The sequence below is a fragment of the Bufo bufo genome, chromosome 1 (assembly GCF_905171765.1).
Source record: "Bufo bufo chromosome 1, aBufBuf1.1, whole genome shotgun sequence".
In the NCBI taxonomy this organism is placed as follows: domain Eukaryota; kingdom Metazoa; phylum Chordata; class Amphibia; order Anura; family Bufonidae; genus Bufo; species Bufo bufo.
Window position 1 is genome coordinate 296,438,366 of NC_053389.1, and position 24,943 is coordinate 296,463,308.

The 24,943-nt window shown below is 44.0% G+C and overlaps 1 protein-coding gene across 1 annotated transcript in view; it reads right to left on the reverse strand.

Moving 5' to 3' along the window:
• The window catches only part of LOC121005804 (E3 ubiquitin-protein ligase RNF213-like), a 407,639-nt gene that overhangs the window by 125,062 nt on the left and 257,634 nt on the right, over window positions 1-24,943 (reverse strand). Inside the window, exons 12-14 of the mRNA XM_040438594.1 lie at window positions 15,237-15,384; window positions 14,959-15,111; window positions 3,231-3,320 (exon numbers count right to left, since the gene is read on the reverse strand). Coding sequence (XP_040294528.1) covers window positions 3,231-3,320; window positions 14,959-15,111; window positions 15,237-15,384 — 391 coding nt within the window. The remainder of the gene's footprint in view (window positions 1-3,230; window positions 3,321-14,958; window positions 15,112-15,236; window positions 15,385-24,943) is intronic.

The following is a 24,943-nucleotide window of genomic DNA, read 5'->3' on the forward strand; positions in this document are numbered from 1 at the left end:
ACAGGAAGAATATACGACCATGTGCATAGGTGTTGGGGGTATCGGTATCCTCCCATACTCAGATAGAAGCATGTAGATGCGCGTGTGCACCAAATAGTTTATATTTTTTTTATATATACGTCAGTTCCGTACATACATTTACATTGCACATACATGCATCACAAGCCTCTCACCGAGAATCTATATTTATCATCAAACTCTAATGGTGAAACTATTCAATATCTAATATGTGAGTAATAGTATTGTCAGGTTGCTTACAATCTTCTCCTTAGCTTAATTCCCACATAAGATGCTCCCACATTCTATTATAGTGCATTATTATCAATTCATTCTCTATATCGAGAGGTACGTGAAAAGCCCAGACGAATGTCTATTGCTCTTCACAGCCTTAGTCACCGCCTCAATCTCTGTTGCTCTATATTGACCCTTATGCAATTATATATTCAATATATAATTGCATAAGGGTCAATATAGAGCAACAGAGATTGAGGCGGTGACTAAGGCTGTGAAGAGCAATAGACATTCGTCTGGGCTTTTCACGTACCTCTCGATATAGAGAATGAATTGATAATAATGCACTATAATAGAATGTGGGAGCATCTTATGTGGGAATTAAGCTAAGGAGAAGATTGTAAGCAACCTGACAATACTATTACTCACATATTAGATGTAGATAGTGAGATTGTTTAAAGCATGGCACTTTTGTAGATACATGAATATAGATATATAATGTATCAATATTATTGGATACACATCAGAAATTGATAAGCAAATAATATGCACGGCACTTTAAATATATATGATCATGAAACACATTAGAAATTGACAAGTAAATAATATGCACGGCACTTTAAATATATATAATCTTGAAGTAGGTCTAATTTTAGAGATTATATATTCTTTTACATATGATGACAAATAAAAAGCACTTTTCTGCACGTGGCACTTTGGTATATTTAATATATGTATTAGATGGTACATTCATGAATGTATGGGATGAATCCATAAATTGGAGATATCCCTCATTCATGCATGGTTTGGATGGAAAGGATGAATATGCTAATATGTGTATTGAATAGTTTCACCATTAGAGTTTGATGATAAATATAGATTCTCGGTGAGAGGCTTGTGATGCATGTATGTGCAATGTAAATGTATGTACGGAACTGACGTATATATAAAAAAAATATAAACTATTTGGTGCACACGCGCATCTACATGCTTCTATCTGAGTATGGGAGGATACCGATACCCCCAACACCTATGCACATGGTCGTATATTCTTCCTGTAGATCCACTTTTAGGGGGTAAATTATGGTAGGACTCATGTCACCAGTTTTCTTGTTGAGTATATTGGAGTGCTATATGCATCTCCTTATTTTTATTTGTATTTTTTGTATGAAAACAACATTACTGTCATAACTAGTTTCTGGATGTAATAACATGTTAATATAAATTGATATAAAAATGATTCTGTGCAGGAGTAATGAAAGGGGAGGAAAAACTTATAGCTGATAGAGACACGATCTGAGTCCTTCACGTAACTATATCTGGTGACGTGGTGGGCGGACCTCAATAGAATATATCTAGGGATATATAAAAGTAAGAAATAATCGATATTGAGATCAAGTAGATAGATACTCCTATATGGTAGACAAGCTTATAGATAAATCACCTCATGACTCCTGTGCGCATCCCGGATCGGGGGTGGGAGGACTTCCGCCGTTCCGACGCGTGTGATCGGAGTGACGTCAGACGTGGTCTGCCCTCGCTCGGATCGCGCTGACGGAAGGGCGGAAGCTCCAAGAACATCCTTACCCGGCGAGTATGGGATGCGCCGTAATAGGAATCGCCATTAGCCTAACCACATGACGCAGGAACAGTCAGCCATAGGCTACTAGCCACTTTAAAGAACCTCCGTAGCCATTAGAAAGAAATCCTCCTGAAGAAGCAATAAGCGAAACGTACGTCGAGGAGACGCCGCACAGAGACAGCTCACACGCATGCCACCAGATATCGGGTAGGTGAAGGATTTAGATCGGCTTGATACATGGGCTTCAGTGCCTGATGATTAATGATTTGAACAGTCACGATCTCAGTATATACATGCAACCTATGCCTGCCTGCATCCATACCTATGCCTGTCTTGATTGGAGAAAGGAATGATTACAGGGCTGGATATAGCTTCAAATAATATATGCTGATCCAGGCCCTGCACTCACAACACCCTCCAGGTGAATGCAGGCATTTAAACAATTTAGATCTGTTACCAGTGAATGCATTGTGAACTGCCTCTAGAGGCACACTGTATGGGCTCTACATGTATGTTTGTATGTTAGTTTTATGTCACAATAAAAATTCTATTTTATTAGGTAAACACGTTGTACCGATTCTCTTTGTTGAAGCAAGTTAATAAAGAAGTTACTTCAAGCATTTGGTGTGCTCTTTAAACCTACTATTTCCATAGAACAGCGCCAGAGGAATTACAGAGTAATAGACAGTCTGGTTAGAATAAAAGTCAGAGATACCAAAATTCTTCTAATGCCACAGAGCAAAAGGCACTTCCTAGTGCTGCGCCTGCCACAGCAAGTGGAGACCACCAGTGCTGTTCACATTCTAGGACAGGTTGCTGGTGGCCATTTTAAATCATTCCTGGAGAAAACGTTTAAAAATGAATCACAGCTCCCATTGGCTAAGTTAGGTTGTGCTGTGCTTCATTATCATCAATGAGCACAGCACTCTGTGACAAACACATGCACAGAGACAGCATACACAGGGAAGTGGGGCATGATATGTGCACAGTTTAAATAAATGGTTCTATTTAAATAAAAGGGGCAGTAATATACATTACAGCTAGGCATGACTTCCCCGAATCACAGGTCTGCCCTAGCCAGGTAATCGGCTGATTATCATGATGGCCTGTATTTAAAAAGGGGCAGTCTTTGCTCAGCCACCACCTTAACAATAAGGGCTCATGTATACGACCGTGGTTTGGGTCCGCATCCGATCCACATTTTTTGCAGGTCAGATGTGGACCCATTCACTTCAGTTGGGCTGTAAAAGATGTGGACAGCACTCCGTGTGCTGTCAGCATCCATATGTCCGTTCCGTGCCACCTGCAAAATTATATTACATGTCCTATTCTTGTCCACATTACAGACAAGGATAGAACTGTTCTATTAGCTACGGCTGTGTGCATGAGCTTTAATGCTGTACATTGTGCTACATACCTGCTTAATTTTATTGCACAACAGCGATAGGAGAGAATCTTTCCACTTCTGAGTTGCATTTTCACCAGCCTTCAGAATCAGATTCCAAGCCTAGGATGAAAGAATGTAAACTATTTGGTGAATTAACTCAAGATAGTTTCATTTATAAAGGAAAAATGACAGATCACATGCAATAGCATCCTGGATGTAAAACAAAATTTTTAGTTGTGATTCTACAATTTCCTGTAAGTCAATGGTCGAACTTTTAATCCTTTGATGACATCCACAGGGCATCTCTTTAAATATGGTGTCCACTCTGGAGGAGAGCTAGTACCACATCTTCTGGTTGTACGATGTTTCACACAGCAGACACCCGGGCTAAAGTCTGCGATCAGCGATAATGCAGAACGCAGACATTTAACCCCTCATGTGCTGTGGTCAAATGTGACCACAGCAACTCAGTGTGGAAAACCCTGGAGCTCTGCACTCCCAGGGCTTATTACAGGTATATTCCAATGCAGGCCAGCAGGTAGCAGCACTGCATTGGCATATACTGAATTTCCAACACACTGTATTAAATTACTTTAGAGTGTAGAAAAGGCAATCTGATTATTGCAAGTTCATGTCCCCAAGGAAAGCTAACCAAAAAAAAATATATATATATATATATATATATATATATATATATATATAAAATAAAAATAAATACAAATTCAAATCATCCTCCTTTCCCCAAAATTTAAATAAATAATATAAAAAAAATCATAGAAATTATTGTGTCCCAAAATGCCTGCCCTAATAAAATATAAAAATATTTACCCCATACTGTAAATGGCGTAATGGAAAGAAAAAAAAATGTCCAATTTGCCAATTTACTTCCCCACAAAAAAAATCTATAAAAAGTGATTAAAATGGCATACACATTCCAAATACTATGAATAAAAACTACAGATTCTCGCACAAAAAAATGAGACCTCAACTCCGTAGACAAAAAAAAAAATTGTGGGGGGGGGGGGGGGGGAGAAGCAGAATATGCAAAAAAAAAATATTTTTTATTTATTAACCCCTAAGGACTCAGGATTTCACCTTAAGCACTTGGCCATTTTTTGCAAATCTGACCAGTGTCACTTTATGTGTTGATAACTTTAAAAAGCTTTTACTTATCCAGGCCATTCTGAGATTGCTTTTTCATCACATATTGTACTTCATAACACTGGTAAAATAGAGTAAAAAATAATCATTTTTATTTATAAAAAAAATACCAAATTTACCAAAATTTTGCAAAGATTTGCAAATTTCCAAGTTTGAATTTCTCTACTTACAGAATACATAGTAATACCTCCAAAAATAGCTATTAGTTTACATTCCCCATATGTCTTCTTCATGTTTGGATCATTTTGGGAATGCCATTTTATTTTTTGGGGACGTTACAAAGCTTAGAAGTTTAGATGCAAATCTTGAAAATTTTCAGAAATTTTCAAAAACCCACTTTTTAGGGACCAGTTCAGGTCTGAAGTCACTTTGTGAGGCTTACATAATAGAAACCACCCAAAAGTGACCCCCATTCTAGAAACTACACCCCTCAAGGTATTCAAAACTGATTTTCCAAACATTATTAACCCTTTAGGTGTTCCCCAAGAGTTGATGGCAAATGGAGATAAAATTTCAGAATTTAAATTTTTTGCCAAATTTTCAATTTTAATCCATTTTTTCCACTAACAAAGCAAGGGTTAACAGCCAAACAAAACTCTATATTTATTGCCCTGACTGCGGTTTACAGAAAAAACTGATATGTGGTCGTACACCACTGTACGGCCCCATGTCAGGGCATAGAGGGAAAGGAACGCCGTGTGGTTTTTGGAAGGCAGATTTCGCTGGACTGGTTTATTTACACCATGTCCCATTTGAAGCCCTCTGAGGCACCCCTAGAGTAGAAACTCCAAAAACGTGACCCCATTTTGGAAACTACGGGATAAGGTGGCAGTTTTTTTGGTACTATTTTAGGGTAAATATGATTTTTGGTTGCTCTATATTACACTTTTTGTGAACCAAAGTAACAAAAAATGGAAATTCTGAAATTTCATCTCCATTTGCCATTGACTCTTGTGGAACACTTAAAGGGTTAACAAAGTTTGTAAAATCTGTTTTGAATACCTTGAGGGGTGTAGTTTCTTAAATGGGGTCACTTTTTGGAGTTTCCACTCTAGGAGTGCATCAGGGGGGCTTCAAATGGGACATAGTGTCAAAAAACAAGTCCAGCAAAAACTGCCTTCCAAAATCCATATGGCATTCCTTTCCTTCTGCGCCCTGCATGTGCCCGTACAGAGGTTTAAGACCACATATGGGGTGTTTCTGTAAACTAAAGAATCAGGGCAATAAATATTGAGTTTTGTTTGGCTGTTAACCCTTGCTTTGTGGCGTGTCCCTGTGCAGCCTGCACTGGCAGCACTAATTGGACAATGTCAGACTGTGCAGGGACACACCCCAAACTGGTAACACTCATCTGTACCTCTATGTATAAAGGTCTATCAGGCATAACAGAAGAACGGCACAACATAGAGTTGTGCCAGAATTGTCATTTTATATGTTACTGAATTAGTTACTGAAACAGACATGTTAAATCGAATTTTTTCAAAACTGTACAATCCTGCTGCTATTATGGGGAAAAAAACTGTAAAGAACACAAGCTGAACTCTGTTTGCTATGAGCAATAAGACTACTGTTAGATAGCTGTGAGAAATTAGGTTTTCAATATTGTTGTATCTAGTAGTTTGGTTAGAACCCACTAAACATGTGTAGTTTTAATACAAATATTCCATTGTCCACTGCGCCTGACAGAAATCAGAACAGGACATTAGAGATGGCCTTGTGGTTCACCCGGTGGTCGTTTCGTGGCGAACTTTGCGCGTTCGTGATTCGCCGAACATGCAAACATATGGCGATGTCCACCGGCGCCATATTCTTTTGCATTGCGCCGAACTTTGACCCACGACACATCCATCAGGTGTGACAGGACAGCCACTTGAGACGTTTTAGCACATGGACACACCACCACCCTATAAAAGAACCCGATCTGGCAGCCATTTTACATTCTGTGTTTTGCCAGTGTAAGAAGAGGTTGCTTTGTGGAGCAGGGAAAGGCTGTTAGGGACACCAAACGCTAGCTAATAGGGCCACAAAAGTCCTTTTAAGGACAGGTATAGGTGTGATATACTGAGGGGTGTGATATACTTATAATATACTTCCTAACATAGAAAGTATATTATAGTGAATTTGTATTGTGCAGCAGTTGTGTGCGGTTCTGCTGCGATACCGCAGCTAGAAAAAGAGGGACAAACGCTATTGTAACAACTAATTGCAATGGGTGTGATATACCTGTTGCCCCCAAAAACACTGATTGGGGGGCGTGATATACCTATAATATACTTTCCAACATAGAAAGTATATAGTGCATTTGTATTGCAGAAAGAAGTTGAGAAAAATCCAGCTCCACTTTAAAGGAATTGTGTTTATTCAGCTTGCGGTTAAAAACTCATCCAAGAAATACAAAATTTAGCAGTCTTGTCTTGTCTACATGTTTCGGCTATCAGAGACATTTCCAACCCTTCTTCATGACATGTGCAGCAGTTGTGTGCAGTTCTGCTGCGATACCGCAGCTATATAGAGGGACAAGCGCTATTGGAACAACTATTTGCAACGGGTGTATACCTGTTACCGCAAAAAAAACGGATTGAAGGGTGTGATATACCTTCCTCCACAAAATACTGATTGAGGGCTGTGATATACCTGTTGCCCCAAATAAACAGGATGGTGTGATATAGCTGTTGTGGCAAAAAAAAAATTGAGGGGTGTAATATACCTTCTTCCACAAACAACTGATTAAGGGGTTCTATATACCTGTTTCTACCAAATATTGATTGAGGCCTGCGATATACTTGCCTCCACAAAATACAGATTAAGGGGTTCGATATACCTGTTTCCACCAAATATGGATTGAGGCCTGTGATATACCTGCTTCCACAAAATACTGATTAAGGGGTTTGATATACCTGCTTCCACCAATTATTGATTGAGGCCTGTGATATACCTGCTTCCACAAAATACTGATTGAGGGCTGCGATATACCTGCTTCCACAAAACACTGATTAAGGGGTTCGATATACAGTCACGGCTGTAAATGTTGGCACCCCTGAAATTTTTCAAGAAAATGAAGTATTTATCACAAAAAAGTATTGCAGTAACACATGTTTTGCTATACACATGTTTATTCCCTTTGTGTGTATTGGACCAAAACCAAAAAAGGGAGGAAAAAAACCAAATTGGACATAATGTCACACCAAACTCCAAAAATGAGCTGGACAAAATTATTGGCACCCTTAGCTTAATATTTGGTTGCACATCCTTTGGAAAAAATAACTGAAATCATTTGCTTCCTCTAACCATCAATAAGCTTCTGACACCTCTTACCCAGAATTTTTGACCACTCTTCCTTAGCAAACTGCTCCAGGTCTGTCTTATTGGAAGGGCACCTTTTCCCAACAGCAATTTTAAGATTTCTCCACAGGTGTTCAATGGGATTTAGATCTGGACTCATTGCTGGCCACTTCGGAACTCTCCAGCGGTTTGTTGCCATCCATTTCTGGGTGCTTTTGACGTATGTTTGGGGTCATTGTCCTGATGGAAGACCCAAGATCTCGTACGCAAACCCAGCTTACTGACACTGGGCTCTACAGTGCAACCCAAAATCCATTGGTAATCCTCAGATTTCATGATGCCTTGCACACATTCAAGGCACCCAGTGTCAGCAAAACAACCCCAAAATATCAATGAACCTCCACCATATTTTACTGTAGGTACTGTGTTCTTTCCTTTGTAGGCCTCATTCCATTTTCGGTAAACAGTAGAATGATGTGCTTTACCAAAAAGCTCTATCTTGGTCTCATCTGTCCACAAGATGTTTTCCCAGAAGGATTTTGGCTTACTCAAGTTCATTTCTGCAAAATGTAGTCTTGCTTTTTTATGTCTCTGTGTCAGCAGTGGGGTCCTCCTGGGTCTCCTGCCATAGCATTTCATTTAATTTAAATGTCAACTGATATTTTGTGCTGACACTGATGCTCCCTGAGCCTGCAGGACAGCTTGAATATCTTTGGAACTTGTTTAGGGCTGCTTATCCACCATCTGGACTATCCTGCGTTGACACCTTTATAAATTTTTCTCTTCCGTCCACGCCCAGGGAGATTAGCTACAGTGCCATGGGTTGCAAACTTCTTGATAATGTTGCGCACTGTGGACAAAGGCAAATCTAGATCTCTGCAGATGGACTTGTAACCTTGAGATTGTTGATATTTTTCCACAATTTTGTTTCTCAAGTCCTCAGACAGTTCCCTTCTCCTCTTTCTGTTGTCCATGCTTAGTGTGGCGCACACAGACACACAATGCAAAGACTAAGTGAACTTCTCTCTATTTTATCTGCTTTCAGTGTGATTTTTATATTGCCCACACCTGTTACTTGCCCCAGGTGAGTTTAAAGGAGCATCACATGCTTGAAACAATCTTATTTATCCACAATTTTGAAAGGGTGCCAATAATTTTGTCCAGCCCATTTTTGGAGTTTGGTGTGACATTATGTCCAATTTGCTTTTTTTCCTCCCTTTTTTGGTTTTGTTCCAATACACACAAAGGGAGCATGTGTATAGCAAAACATGTGTTACTGCAATACTTTTCTGTGAAAAATACTAAAATTTTCTTGAAAAATGTCAGGGGTGCCAACATTTACGGCCATGACTGTACCTGTTTCTACCAAATATTGATTGAGGCCTGCAATATACCTGCTTCCACAAAATACTGATTAAGGGGTTCAATATACCTGTTTCCAACAAATATTGAGAGAGGGGTGCGATATACCTGCTTCCACAAAATACTGATTAAGGGGTTTGATATACCTGATTCCACCAAATATTGACTGAGGCCTGCGATATACCTGCTTCTACAAAATACTGATTAAGGGGTTCTATATACCTGTTTCCACCAAATAATAATTGAGGCCTGCGATATACCTGCTTCCAAAAAATACAGATTAAGGGGTTCATTATACCTATTTCCCCCAAATATTGATTGAGGTATAAAATGAGAATGCTCGGACTGGGAGAAAATGTCTGTATGTGGGTAAGTAACTGGCTCAATGATAGAAAACAGAGGGTGGTTATTAATGGTACACACTCAGATTGGGTCATTGTCACTAGTGGAATACTTCAGGGGTCAGTATTGGGCCCTATTCTCTTCAAAATATTTATTAATGTTCTTGTAGAAGGCTTGCACAGTAAAATATACATTTTTGCAGATGACACTAAACTGTGTAAAGTAATTAACACTGAAGAGGACAATATACTGCTACAGATGGATCTGGATAGATTAGAGGCTTGGGCAGAGAAGTGGCAGATGAGGTTTAACACTGACAAATGTCAGGTTATACACATGAGAACGAAAAATACATGTCGCCAGTACATACTAAGTGGTAAAACACTGGGTAACACTGACATGGAAAAGGACTGAGGAGTTTTAGTGAACAGCAAACTAAGCTGTAGAAACCAGTGTCAGGCAGCTGCTGCCAAGGCTAATAAGATAATGGGTTGCATCAAAAGGGGGATAGATGCCCATGATGAGAATATAGTCCTGCCACTTTACAAATCACTAGTCAGACCACACATGGAGTTCTGTGTACAGTTCTGGGCTCCTGTGAACAAGGCAGACATAGCAGAGCTGGAGAGGGTTCAGAGGAGGGCAACTAAAGAAATAACTGGAATGGGGCAACTACAGTACCCTGAAAGATTATCAACATTAGGCTTATTCACTTTAGAAAAAAGACGACTGAGGGGATATCTAATTACTATGTATAAATATATCAGAAGACAGTACAGAGATCTCTCCCATCATCTATTTATCCCCAGGACTGTGACTGTGATGAGTGGACACCCTCTGCGTCTGGAGGAAAGAAGGTTTGTACACAAACATAGAAAAGGATTCTTTACGGTAAGACCAGTGAGAATATGGAACTCTCTGCCTGAAGAGGTAATGATGGTGAGTACAATAAAATAATTCAAGAGGGGCTTGGATGAATTTCTGGAGTTTAATAATATTACAGGCTATAGCTACTAGAGAGGGGTCGTTAATCCAGGGAGTTATTCTGGAGTCGGGAAGGAATTTTTCCCCCCTTAAGTGGGGAAAATTGGCTTCTACCTCAGTTTTTTTTTTGCCTTCCTCTGGATCAACTTGCAGGATAACAGGCCCAACTGGATGGACAAATGTCTTTTTTCGGCTTTGTATACTATGTTACTATGAGGGGTTCGATATACCTGCTTCCACAAAATACTGATTAAGGGGTTCAATATACCTGTTTCTACCAAATAATGATTGAGGCCTCCGATATACCTGCTTCCACAAAATACCGATTAAGGGGTTCTATATACCTGTTTACACCAAATATTGATAGAGGGATGCGATATACATACTTCCATAAAATTCAGATTAAAGGTTTTGATATACCTGCTTCCACCAAATATTGATTAAGGGGTTTGATAAACCTGCTTCCACAAAATACTGATTGAGGACTGCGATATACCTGCTTCCACAAAATACAGATTAAGGGGTTCAAAATCTGTTTCCACCAAATATTGATTAAGGCCTACAATATATCTGCCTCCACAAAATACTGATTAAGGGGTTTGATATACCTGTTTCCACCAAATATTGATTGAGGCCTGCGATATACCTGCTTCCGCAAAATACCGATTAAGGGGTTCGATATACCTGTTTCCACCAAATATTGATTGAGGCCTGCGATATATCTGCTTCCACAAATACTGCTCTTCTCTAGGGACTTAGGTACAGGATAATTTTGAAAATGACAGGCAGAGGAAGTAGCAGGCCGTTCCGCAGGGGTGGTAGGGGTCGGGCAGCTGCACCAGGCCGGAGTCTAAGTGGGAAGTTGGAGAATGCGCGTTCGATTACTTCAAAGGGTGCACCAGAGTTGGTTGAGTGGCTCACTCACCCTTCCGCTTCTGCACCCTCCTCATCCTCTGTATCTGCACCCTCTTCACTCTCTGCTGTGTGCACCCCCAAATACACCACCACCACCATAGACCCTCCACTCGAGTCAGAGGAGTAATTTTCCCATCTATTCCCAGAGCTTTCCGATGCACAGCCATTCTTGACATTGGATGAGGAAGAGGATCTAGCAATGGCCGCCACCCAGCGGTCTGAAGACAGTACCCAGATCAGCCCAAGGAGGGAGGTCCCCGCTGTTGCTGCCTACTCCGAGATCTCAAACGTCAGTGGTGGTGAAGGTGACGATGATGACGTGTCGATGAACGTCACGTGGGTGCCCACAAGAGAGGAAGAGGAGGGGAATTCAGAGGGAGAGATGGAGCAGCAGAGAGTGAGAAGAAGGAGGATTAGCAGGCAGAGCTCGCAGGGCGCAGGAGGCAAAAATCAGACTGCTAATGTATCTGGAGAAAGCCATCCACCATGCACGGTCAATTCTGGCGCTCCCAGGACGCCAGAACATGGCTCTGCAGTGTGGGCTTTTTTTAACGTGTCAGCTGCTGACAATAGTGTTGCCATCTGCAGCCTGTGCTGTCAACGCATAAGTCGCGGTAAGCCCAACACTCACTGAGGGACGACCGCCTTAAGAAGGCACCTGGCCTCCCATCACCGAGCCCAGTGGGAGCAACGCCGTCAGAACCCACAAAGCCACACTCCTGATGCTCCACGTCCTGCCTCTTCTCCTTCTCCTCCCATTTGTCCTCCACTCCACCTTCCACCGTACCGTCGTCGTGTTCATCTGGCAGAAGGCTGGCTTCCGTGGCTCAAATGTTCGAGAATAAAAAAATTATGATGCTGGATAATCCTCTTGCCCAACGGCTGACCGATGGCTTGTCGGAACTGCTAGCCCGCCAACTACTGCCATATAAATTGGTGGACCCGGAGGCCTTTAGAAAATTTGAGGCCATTAGTACTGGAAGGTCCCCGGAAGGAAATATTTCTCCCAGCAGGGCATCCCAGAGCTACATGGCCACGTTCAGCGGCAAGTGAATATATCTCTGGCACACAGTGTCGGTGCCAAGATACATCTGACCACAGACACGTAGTCTAGAAAACACGGGCAGGGAAGGTACATAACTTTTACTGTCTACTGGGTGAACCTTCTGACAGCCATCAGCTTGGTTTCTTTTCACCCTGCCAGTGGCTGCTTATGCGCGACACATGCAGACTTGATGAGATCACCAAACTGGTCAGTCACAGCCAGGGCGCCATCAGTGACATCGTACCTCACACCTTTTTTCTGCAGTGTGCATTGCGTCGTGTCATTGATCAAGCCGACGAGGAGCAGGAGCTGGAAGATGAGGAAGTCACAATGCTGAATGAATTCTCAGTGGGGGCTACTCCATCTGAGACAAGTCAGCAGGAGTCTGAAGAGGAGTCAGAGGAGGATGGTGGCTGGGAGAAGGAGGAGCAAGAAGAGCAGGCTTTGAGGGAGACTTTAAACTTTTCAGGGATCCCTGGTGTTGTCCGTGGCTGGGGGGAGGAGACCGAGGTCAACATCCTCCTGGGCGATGAGCAGGAGCCAGGGCGCTCCACCGCTTCCAATTTAGTGCAAATGGCAGCCTTCATGCTCCAGTGTTCGAAGAGACCCCGTATAAAAAGCATGAAGGGCAAGGACCAGTACTGGGTGGCAACGTACTTAGACCCCCGGTAGAAACACAAAATGGCAGACATGTTACCAGCATCACAGAGGGCTGGCAGAATGCAGCATTTCCAGGCCTTGTTGCGAGAGATGCTGCATTCTGCTGTTGTGGGCGCTGGCAGAGGAATTTCCACCCACAGCGAAACAGGTACGGGTACCAATCCTACCGCGCCTGCAAGAAGAGGGCGGTTTGAAGATGTGTTTGTAACTTCAGATAAGAGATCATTCTTGCAGCCAACCCATTGACAGCCACCCTCCGGATCCAGCCTCAGGGAACGCCTAGACCGACAGGTGTCCGACTACATCGGGTAAACGGCTGATGTGGACGCTCTGAGAAGCGAGGGACTACTGGGTGTGCAGATTTGACCTGTGGCCAGAGCTGGCACAATTTGCCCTGGAACTCTTGGCTTGCCCCTCCTCGAGTGTCCTATCCAAAATGATGTTCAGCGCAGCAGGGAGGGAAAGTGACCGATAAGCGCACTCGCCTAGCTCACGACAGTGTGGAGTACCTCACATTTCTAAAAATTTATGAGGCATGGATCTCGGAGGAATTCAACACCTGTGACGACCACGTGTAATTGAATTTCCTCATGCCAGCCCACACATATCCGCCACCACACATAACATAGAATATTCCTTGTCTTATGTATATACAGCGCCATAAAAGGCCTTTTCTTTCAGTTGAATGCCTAATTTTTGGGGCTTCTACTCCAGTGGCCTACAGTAAAATTTTTATCCAGTGAATGCCTAATGTACCTCCAGCCACATAATCACAAGTTTTTTTCTGTCAGGTGAATGCCTAATTTTTGGGGCCTGTATTGGCCTACAGTAAAATTTTTAGCTTGTCACCGCCTAATGTACCTCCAGCCACATAATCACAAGTTATTTTCTGTCAGGTGAATGCCTAATTTTTGGGTACTGTACTCCCGTGGCCTAAAATAAATTTTTTCTAGGCTCCAGCAGGGCCCATTTTTGAGAGTGTCGCTTTAAGACGCATAAAAATGGCCCCTGATGTCAGGGTAAGTGGGGAAAGGAAGAACACCAATTAAACTAACTACAACAGTAACACAGACTAGGCACCAAAGCTAGTGAGGAGGGGGGATGGTAACCTCCTAGTTATTCCTGAGCCTCTCCCTGACTGCTGACAGTATGAGCAAATCCTAATGGTGGAAGAAACTCATACACCGGAACCTAAGACCTGCTGAAACTGTCACAAACCCTAAATTAGGGAGCGGGGATGAGACTGCCAGGACCTTCCACCGTGAAGGGACCAGCGTCTCCCTGAGACCTAGACACAACACACACACAAAGTAGAAACAGGAGGACTTAGCTTGAGATGAGTAAGAAGCAGGAGAAACTCTAACAACCAGAACTCCAGAAGGAAATAACAACCACAAGGTCTGCAGTAAGAGGCGGGCTTAAATAGAGCCACTAAACAGCAAATGTGCAGAACCTGTGGAGTGGTGAGATCCTGCCCACAACAACAGACATCAAGGAAAAACAGAAAAACCTGTCAGATAGACTCACGTGCTGCAAGTCTATCTGATCTTCTCAGACCTCTCACAGGGCAGGCAGTGACACCTGATTAAAATACATATTTTTTGTGGGATTTTTTGCAAATGATCCCCCTCTGGTATGTCATTGTCAATGTTGTTGGACTATTTGTGCACTTCTAGTAAGTATTTGGTGGCTGCAAATATGACCTGAAGGTTTTTCAGGTTCGCCTGCCATTAAAGTCAATGGGGCCCGCTGCGAACGTGCGGTATGCAAACATTTGATCGCGAACGCGCGTTCGCGAACCGACCCGGCCAACGTTCATCCATCACTACAGGACATGTCATCAGAATTTCTCAGCAGTGACGCTTCGGACCTGTAACTTAATACAGTCACATCTCACTATATAAGAAATATTAATAATAACCCTTAACAACACAAAGTACAATAAACAATCTTTCTATACATTTACTTTCTAGTAGGACACCTTTAACATTAAAATTGGGAAGTTACCTGCATTTCAAGAGGAAATCTTTTTGGCGTGTAGTACTCAAAAGTAAATTTTTGCCCATACACATCTTTGAGCCATTTTATTGTTAGTGACATTGTGCTGTCAAACACTTTCTCTATTTCAGGTTGTAATGATTTCGTTTCATCACCTCCGTTCTAAGGCACAAAAAAAAATAAAAAAATAAAAAACAAACAGTGAAAGCAAACAAAATGGTTTATTCGCTTAAACAGTGAAAACATATGATGTATCACTTATACATGAAACTGAAATGCACACGTACCGACAAGCCTGTTAAAAAGGTTAAGATGATCTCTGCAGACAGAGCTGCTAGCTCAGAATAAATTTGCAGCAATTTATTATTGAGGATTTCATAGTGCAGGCCAAGGCTGGCTTTACAACACTTCTCAAATGACTCTGGATCCAAAGGTCTGAAAATGGTCACAAAAAGGAGAAAATAACAGTAAATATAGAGCTCTACGTATCATTAACAAGATGGGAACATTACTGTTTTTTGACTGCTTCAGTTCATCACATTCTATATCCACTGTAGAATAAACATAAGACTGAGGCTACACAGCGACATGTGTGGCGAGACAGAAAAAAGGGTACAGCTACACTGCAACATTTGCTATATGCTAAGAAAGTCTTGCAACATTTCATGTTATGTATTCCAATGATGTCACAATGCAATATGCTAATACGGCGACAATTACAAAAAATCCGACTCAGATTTTTTTTCAACTGCCACATGTAGCTCTGGCCTAAAGGACATGATAACAAGGGGAATTCTACAAAAAAAGATACAATGTTGTGAAAAGTTAGCCCAAAATGGAGAACTTCCTCATCCATATGACAGTTATTTCTAGGTGTAAAGCAAGCCACAGCTACAAGTTTACAACTGTGTTATATGTTGATTTGTTGTGGATTTCAGTGCGGCAGAGGGTGAAATCCACAGCTAAGGGTATGTCCACGTGTGACTGAAACGTTGACCAGGGGCGTCGTTAGGTCAAAACATTTGGGGCTGGAGCCCCGAATGTTTTGTCCAGTGCCCCGAATGTTTATGCTGGCCGAGAAGAGCTATACTCACCTTTTCCATCCTGGTCCTCGGTGCTCCACTGTGAAGGCTGCGCACAGTGTGAGGCCGCAATGCGACCTCACACTGTGCGAGCCCACACAGAAGGCTATACAAGAAGATTATTGAGTGGTGAAGAGCGGCAGCATCCGAAGCAGGAACAGTAAATGTTTTTAATTTTTATTTATTTAGGGGCTTATAGAGGCACCGGGTGATTAGAGTTGAGTGGACACCTGGATGTTCGGGTTCGGCAGGTTCGGCCAAACTTGAAAAAAAAGTTCGGGTTCGGGACCCGAACTCGACCCCAAACCCGAACCCCATTGAAGTCAATGGGGACCCGAACTTTTGGGCACTAAAATGGCTCTAAAATAGTCCTGGAAAGGGCTAGAGGGCTGCAAAAGGCATCAAAATGTGCTTAAGAGCATGACAACTGTTCTGCAAACAAATGTTGATAGGGAAATGACTTGAAATAACATAAAATACAGAAAAATTAAAAATAACAATCTGGATTTAGGAGTAGGAGGTTGAGGAGGCGGTGGATGGGTGGATGTGGCGGTGTAGGTTTACGTGGCGGTGTAGGTGGAAGCGGCGGTGAAGGAGGAATAGGTAATAGAGTTGAGCGAACACCTGGATGTTCGGGTTCGAGAAGTTCGACCGAACATCCCGGAAATGTTCGGGTTCGGGATCCGAACCCGACCCGAACTTCGTCCCGAACCCGAACAACATTGAAGTCAATGGGGACCCGAACTTTTCGGCACTAAAAAGGCTGTAAAACAGCCCAGGAAAGAGCTAGAGGGCTGCAAAAGGCAGCAACATGTAGGTAAATCCCCTGCAAACAAATGTGGATAGGGAAATGAATTAAAATAAAAATTTAAAAAATTTAAATTAACTAATATCAATTGGACAGAGGTCCCATAGCAGAGAATCTGGCTTCACGTCAGCAGAGAATCAGTCTCTTCATGCCATAGCAGAGAATCTGGCTTCATGTCAGCAGAGAATCAGTCTCTTCATGCCATAGCAGAGAATCTGGCTTCATGTTAGCAGAGAATCAGTCTTCATGTCATAGCAGAGAATCAGGCTTCACGTCACCCACCACTGGAACAGGCCACTGTCACATATTTAGGCCCCGGAACCCAGACAGAGGAGAGAGGTCCCGTAACAGAGAATCTGGCTTCATGTCAGCACAGAATCAGTCTTCATGTCATAGCAGAGAATCAGGCTTCACGTCACCCACCACTGGAAGAGGCCACTGTCACACATTTAGGCCCTGGCACCCAGACAGAGGAGAGAGGTCCCGTAACAGAGAATCTGGCTTCATGTCAGCACAGAATCAGTCTTCATGTCATAGCAGAGAATCAGGCTTCACGTCACCCACCACTGGAAGAGGCCACTGTCACACATTTAGGCCCTGGCACCCAGACAGAGGAGAGAGGTCCCGTAACAGAGAATCTGGCTTCATGTCAGCACAGAATCAGTCTTCATGTCATAGCCGAGAATCAGGCTTCACGTCACCCACCACTGGAAGAGGCCACTGTCACATATTTAGGCCCTGGCAACCAGACAGAGGCGAGAGGTCCCGTAACAGAGAATCTGGCTTCATGTCAGCACAGAATCAGTCTTCATGTCATAGCAGAGAATCAGGCTTCACGTCACCCACCACTGGAACAGGCCACTGTCACATATTTAGGCCCTGGCAACCAGACAGAGGAGAGAGGTCCCGTAACAGAGAATCTGGCTTCATGTCAGCACAGAATCAGTCTTCATGTCATAGCAGAGAATCAGGCTTCACGTCACCCACCACTGGAACAGGCCACTGTCACATATTTAGGCCCCGGCACCCAGACAGAGGAGAGAGGTCCCGTAACAGAGAATCTGGCTTCATGTCAGCACAGAATCAGTCTTCATGTTATAGCAGAGAATCAGGCTTCATGTCACCCACCACTGGAACAGGCCACTGTCACATATTTAGGCCCCGGCACCCAGACAGAGGAGTGGTTCATTCAACTTTGGGTTGCCCCGCAATATAATGGTAAAATGAAAATAAAAATAGGATTGAATGAGGAAGTGCCCTGGAGTACAATAATATATGGTTAAGGGGAGGTAGTTAATGTCTAATCTGCACAAGGGATGGACAGGTCCTGTGGGATCCATGCCTGGTTAATTTTTATGAACGTCAGCTTGTCCACCTGGTGGGCACGTCGCATATGAGGCGGTGAGCGGGAAGGCCGAAGTTACGCTGTAGCGCAGACAGGCGAGCAGCGGCAGGGTGTGAACGCCGGAAGCGCGAACAGACGGCCCGCACTTTATGCAGCAGCTCTGACATGTCGGGGTAGTTGCGAATGAACTTCTGCACCACCAAATTCAGCGCATGCGCCAGGCAAGGGATGTGCGTCAAACCGGCTAGTCCCAGAGCTGCAACGAGATTTGCCCATTATCGCACACCACCAGGCCGGGCTTGAGGCTCACCGGCAGCAACCACTCGTCGGTCTGTTGTTCTATACCCCGCCACAACTCCTGTGCGGTGTGGGGCCTGTCCCCCAAACATATGAGTTTCAGAACGGCCTGATGACGTTTACCCCGAGCTTTGCTGAAGTTGGTGGTGAAGGTGTGTGGCTGACTGGATGAGCAGGTGGAAGAAGAGGAGGAGGAAACTGAGTAGAAGGAGGAGGAGACAGGAGCAAAGAATGTTGCCCTGCGATCCTTGGCGGCGGAAGGACGTGCGCCAAACAGCTCTCCGCCTGGGGCCCAGCCGCCACTACATTTACCCAGTGTGCAGTTAGGGAGATATAGCGTCCCTGGCCGTGCTTACTGGTCCACGTATCTGTGGTTAGGTGGACCTTGCCACAGATGCCGTTGCGCAGTGCACACTTGATTTTATCGGACACTTGGTTGTGCAGGGAAGGCACGGCTCTCTTAGAGAAGTAGTGGCGGCTGGAAACAACATACTGTGGGACAGCAAGCGACATGAGCTGTTTGAAGCTGTCTGTGTCCACCAGCCTAAATGACAGCATTTCATAGGCCAGTAGTTTAGAAATGCTGGCATTCAGGGCCAGGGATCAAGGGTGGCTAGGTGGGAATTTACGCTTTCTCTCAAATGTTTGTGAGATGGAGAGCTGAACGCTGCCGTGTGAAATGGTTGAGATGCTTGATGACGCAGGTGGTGGTGTTGGTGGTACATCCCATGTTTGCTGGGCGGCAGGTGCCAACGTTCCTCCAGAGGCGGAGGAAGAGGCCGAGGCGGCAGCAGCAGAAGAGGCCGAGGCGGCAGCAGCAGAAGAGGTAGCAGGGGGAGCCTGAGTGACTTCCTTGTTTTTAAGGTGTTTACTCCACTGCAGTTCATGCTTTGCATGCAGGTGCCTGGTCATGCAGGTTGTGCTAAGGTTCAGAACGTTAATGCCTCGCTTCAGGCTCTGATGGCACAGCGTGCAAACCACTCGGGTCTTGTCGTCAGCACATTGTTTGAAGAAGTGCCATGCCAGGGAACTCCTTGAAGCTGCCTTTGGGGTGCTCGGTCCCAGATGGCGGCGGTTAGTAGCAGGCGAAGTCTCTTGGCGGCGGGTGTTCTGATTTTGCCCACTGCTCCCTCTTTGTCTTTTGCTACGCTGTTGGCTCGGTCTCACCACTGCCTCTTCCTCCGAACTGTGAAAGTCAGTGGCACGACCTTCATTCCATGTGGGGTCTAGGACCTCATCGTCCCCTGCATCGTCTTCCACCCAGTCTTGATCCCTGACCTCCTGTTCAGTCTGCACACTGCAGAAAGACGCAGCAGTTGGCACCTGTGTTTTGTCATCATCAGAGACGTGCTGAGGTGGTATTCCCATGTCCTCATCATCAGGAAACATAAGTGGTTGTGCGTTAGTGCATTCTATCTCTTCCACCCCTGGGGAAGGGCTAGGTGGATGCCCTTGGGAAACCCTGGCAGCAGAGTCTTTAAACAGCATAAGAGACTGCTACATAACTTGAGGCTCAGACAGTTTCCCTGATATGCATGGGGGTGATGTGACAGACTGATGGGCTTGGTTTTCATGCGCCATCTGTGCGCTTTCTGCAGAAGACTGGGCGGGAGATAATGTGAACGTGCTGGATGCACTGTCGGCCACCCAATTGACTAATGCCTGTACCTGCTCATGCCTAACCATCCTTAGAACGGCATTGAGCCCCACCAAATATCCCTGTAAATTCTGGCGGCTACTGGGATCTGAGGTAGTTGGTACACTAGGACGTGTGGCTGTGGCAGAACGGCCACGTCCTCTCCCAGCACCAGAGGGTCCACTAACACCACCATGACCATGTCCACGTCCGCGTCCCTTACTAGATGTTTTCCTCATTGTTACCGTTCACCACAATAAGAAAAATATTATTCGGGCCAATGTATTGAATTAAAATTCAGGCCTTTTTTTACAGACACCTAACACTATCTGACTATCTATTTAGGTACCGTATTACACTAATACAGGCACACTAATAATGACAGATTTAGCTGAATATAAATGTCAGGCCTATTTTTTAGGCGCTGTGTGACAGATATACCTTTAATCACAGAATTAGACTTGTATCTGCACTGTAGCGTGTGTGTTAAGTTTTTCAGAATGACACTATCAGCACCTTGAATCTAATATACCCTTTTTGGGATAGATTTAAAGTAGGCCTGATATAGCAGAAACTACTAATTTTGAGAATGGCAAATTTGGGAATTGTTTTTCAACCCAGAACAAAAACTGTGCTTTTACGGTCACTACAAATAATTTGACCAGCTAAAACAGTACTGATTTGGAGGAATATAAATGTCAGGCCTATTTTTTAGGCGCTGTGTGACAGGTATACCTTTAATCACAGAATTAGACTTGTATCTGCACTGTAGCGTGTGTGTTAAGTTTTTCAGAATGACACTATCAGCACCTTGAATCTAATATACCCTTTTTGGGATAGATTTAAAGTAGGCCTGATATAGCAGAAACTACTAATTTTGAGAATGGCAAATTTGGGAATAGTTTTTCAACCCAGAACAAAAACTGTGCTTTTACGGTCACTACAAATAATTTGACCAGCTAAAACAGTACTGATTTGGAGGAATATAAATGTCAGGCCTATTTTTTAGGCGCTGTGTGACAGATATACCTTTAATCACAGAATTAGACTTGTATCTGCACTGTAGCGTGTGTGTTAAGTATTTCAGAATGACACTATCAGCACCTTGAATCTAATATACCCTTTTTGGGATAGATTTAAAGTAGGCCTGATATAGCAGAAACTACTAATTTTGAGAATGGCAAATTTGGGAATAGTTTTTCAACCCAGAACAAAAACTGTGCTTTTACGGTCACTACAAATAATTTGACCAGCTAAAACAGTACTGATTTGGAGGAATATAAATGTCAGGCCTATTTTTTAGGCGCTGTGTGACAGGTATACCTTTAATCACAGAATTAGACTTGTATCTGCACTGTAGCGTGTGTGTTAAGTTTTTCAGAATGACACTATCAGCACCTTGAATCTAATATACCCTTTTTGGGATAGATTTAAAGTAGGCCTGATATAGCAGAAACTACTAATTTTGAGAATGGCAAATTTGGGAATAGTTTTTCAACCCAGAACAAAAACTGTGCTTTTACGGTCACTACAAATAATTTGACCAGCTAAAACAGTACTGATTTGGAGGAATATAAATGTCAGGCCTATTTTTTAGGCGCTGGGTGACAGGCTCAACTTGCCCCTGATGTAGTATATGGCCAAAAAATAACCACACTATTGATGGTTAAATGCACTTGGGTGACACAAGCTCAGCCTGCACCTGATGTAGTATATGGCCAAAAAATAACCACACTATTGATGGTTAAATGCACTTGATGAAAGCTTGACCCTGATGTAGGATATAGCAAAAAATAATTACACTATTGATGGTTAAATGCACTTGGGTGACACAGGCTCAGCCTGCACCTGATGTAGTATATGGCCAAAAAAACCAACACACTATTGATGGTTAAATGCACTTGGGTGACACAGGCTCAGCCTGCACTTGATGTAGGATTTAGCAAAAAATAACCGCACTATTGATGGTTAAATGCACTTGGTGGTAGCTTGTGCTGGCACACCACAAGCCACAAAATGGCCGCCGATCACCCCAGAAAAAAGTGATATAAAAACGCTCTGGGCAGCCTAAAAAAAGTGAGCAATTTAATATCAGCACTTCAATGATCCACAGCTGGAGATCGATCACTGAATTAAGTCTATTGGAGGAGTTAATCTGCCTAATCTCGCCCTAACTTCGCAGCAGCAACCTCTCCCTACGCTTGTATCAGCAGAGTGACGTGCAGCGCTACGTGACCCAAGCTTATATAGAGGCTGGGTCACATGCTGCACTGGCCAATCACAGCCATGCCAATAGTAGGCAAGGCCTCTTGGGGCAAGTAGTATGACGCTTGTTGACTGGCTGCTTTGCAGCCTTTCAAAAAGCGCCAAGAAAGCGCCGAACACCGAACCCAAACCCAGACATTTACAAAAATGTTCGGGTACAGTTCGGGTTCGCTCATTCCTAATAGGTAGCCAACACTGATTTGTGTTATTTTTTATTTTTATTGGGACATATAACAAAATAAAAAAAATAAAACAAAGAATAAGTGCACTTGAGTACAAGAATGGATGGTTGAGGCTGCTATAAATGTCTATTCTGCACAAAGTACGGACAAGTCCTGTGGAATCCATGCCTGGTTCATTTTAATAAACGTAAGCTTGTCCACATTGGCTGTGGCCTGTGATAATGCTCTCTGCCGTGCTAAACACACGTTCACACTATACACTGGCTGCAGGGCAGGTCAGCACCTCCAAGGCTGACAAAGCTTTTCCACATTTTGGCCATGCTAACCCTGCCTTCTCAGGTACTGGCGGTGCCCCAGCTGCGTTGGCGACCTCTTCCTCCTCCTCTGCCTTCGCCTTGTGCTTCCACTGTGCCCCCGCTGACAGGTGGGAATGCTATCATCAGCGTGCTCTTGTAGTCGCGCATCTTCCGATCAGTAACAGATGGTTTCACTAAATTTAGTTCCCTGTCAGCAATGCAGAGCAGGGGTTCATTCACGGCAAAAGGGGGTTCATGTCACCAAGCAATAGAACAGAGGATTTTGAGAGATTTAGGCCCCTGTCACCCAGGCACAGCAGGGGTTCATTCACGGCAAAAGGGGGTTTCTTGTCACCCAGCAATACAACAGAGGATTTTGAGAGATTTAGGCCCCTGTCACCCAGGCACAGCAGGGGTTCATTCACGGCAAAGAAGGGTTCATGTCACCCAGCAATAGAACAGAGGATTTTGAGAGATTTAGGCCCCTGTCATCCAGGCACAGCAGGGGTTCATTCACGGCAAAAGGGGGTTCATGTCACCCAGCAATACAACAGAGGATTTTGAGAGATTTAGGCCCCTGTCACCCAGGCACAGCAGGGGTTCATTCACGGCAAAAGGGGGTTCTTGTCACCCAGCAATAGAACAGAGGATTTTGAGAGATTTAGGCCCCTGTCACCCAGGCACAGCAGGGGTTCATTCACGGCAAAAAGGGGGTTAATGTCACCCAGCAATAGAACACAGGATTTTGAGAGATTTAGGCCCCTGTCACCCAGGCACAGCAGGGGTTTGTATACGCCAAAAATGGTAAAATGTCACCCGACAATTGAAAATAAGAATTTTTTCAATTTAGGGCACTAAAGTTGGCACTTTTTTAAATTAAAATGGCTCTAAAATAGTCCTTGAAAATGCTAGAGGGATCTAAAAGGCAGTAAAAAGTGCTTAAGAGCATGGCAACTGCTCTGCAAACAAATGTGGATAGGGAAATAACTTAAAATGAAATAAAATAACTAAAAATTACAAATTATTAACCTGCAACTCAGAGAAGGAGGTGGATATGAAGTCAGAGGTTGAGGAGACGGTGAATGTGGTGTTGTAGGTGGAGGCAGCAATGGAGGAGGAGGAGGTAGCCAACAATGTTTTTTTTTATTTTTTTATTGGGGTAGGTAGCCCCCAAAATATTGGGACAAATAAAAAAAGAAAACAATTAATCATTGCACTTGACTTGAGTACAAGAATGTATGTTTGATGGTGGTATAAATGTCTATTCTGCACAAGGTACAGACAAGTCTTGTGGGATCCAAGCCTGGTTCATTTTAATGAACGTGAGCTTGTCCACGTTGGCTGTGGACAGGCGGCTGCGTCTGTCTGTAATGACGCCTCCTGCCGTGCTAAATACACGTTCAGAGAGTACATTGGCTGCAGGGCAGGCCAGCACCTCCAAGGCATACAGGGCAAGCTCTGGCCATGTGGACAATTTGGAGACCCAGAAGTTGAATGGGGCAGGCGTGTGCACAGGTACTGTTCCACCATGTTGTTCAAATGCTGCCTCCTGCTAACACGCTGCATATCAGCAGTTGGGGCCGGTTGTCGCGGCGAGGTGACAAAGCTTTTCCACATGTTGGCCATGCTAACCCTGCCTTCTGAGGTGCTGGCGGTGCCCCAGCTGCGTTGGCGACCTCTTCCTCCTACCCTGTCTTTGCCTTGTGCTTCCACTTGTCCCCCGGCGTCAGTCGGAATGCTCTCAGGAGCGCGTCAACCAGCATGCACCTGTAGTTGCGCATCTTCCAATCACACTCCAGTGAGGGAATTAAGGACGGCACATTGTCTTTGTAACGGGGATCCAGCAGGGTGGCCACCCAGTAGTCAGCACACGTTAAAATGTGGGCAACTCTGCTGTCGTTGCGCAGGCACTGCAGCATGTAGTCGCTCATGTGTGCCAGACTGCCCAGAGGTAAGGACAAGCTGTCCTCTGTGGGAGGCGTATCGTCTGCGTCCTCCGTATCCCCCCAGCCACGCACCAGTGATGGGCCCGAGCTGCGTTGGATACCACCCCGCTGTGAACATGCTTCATCCCCATCCTCCT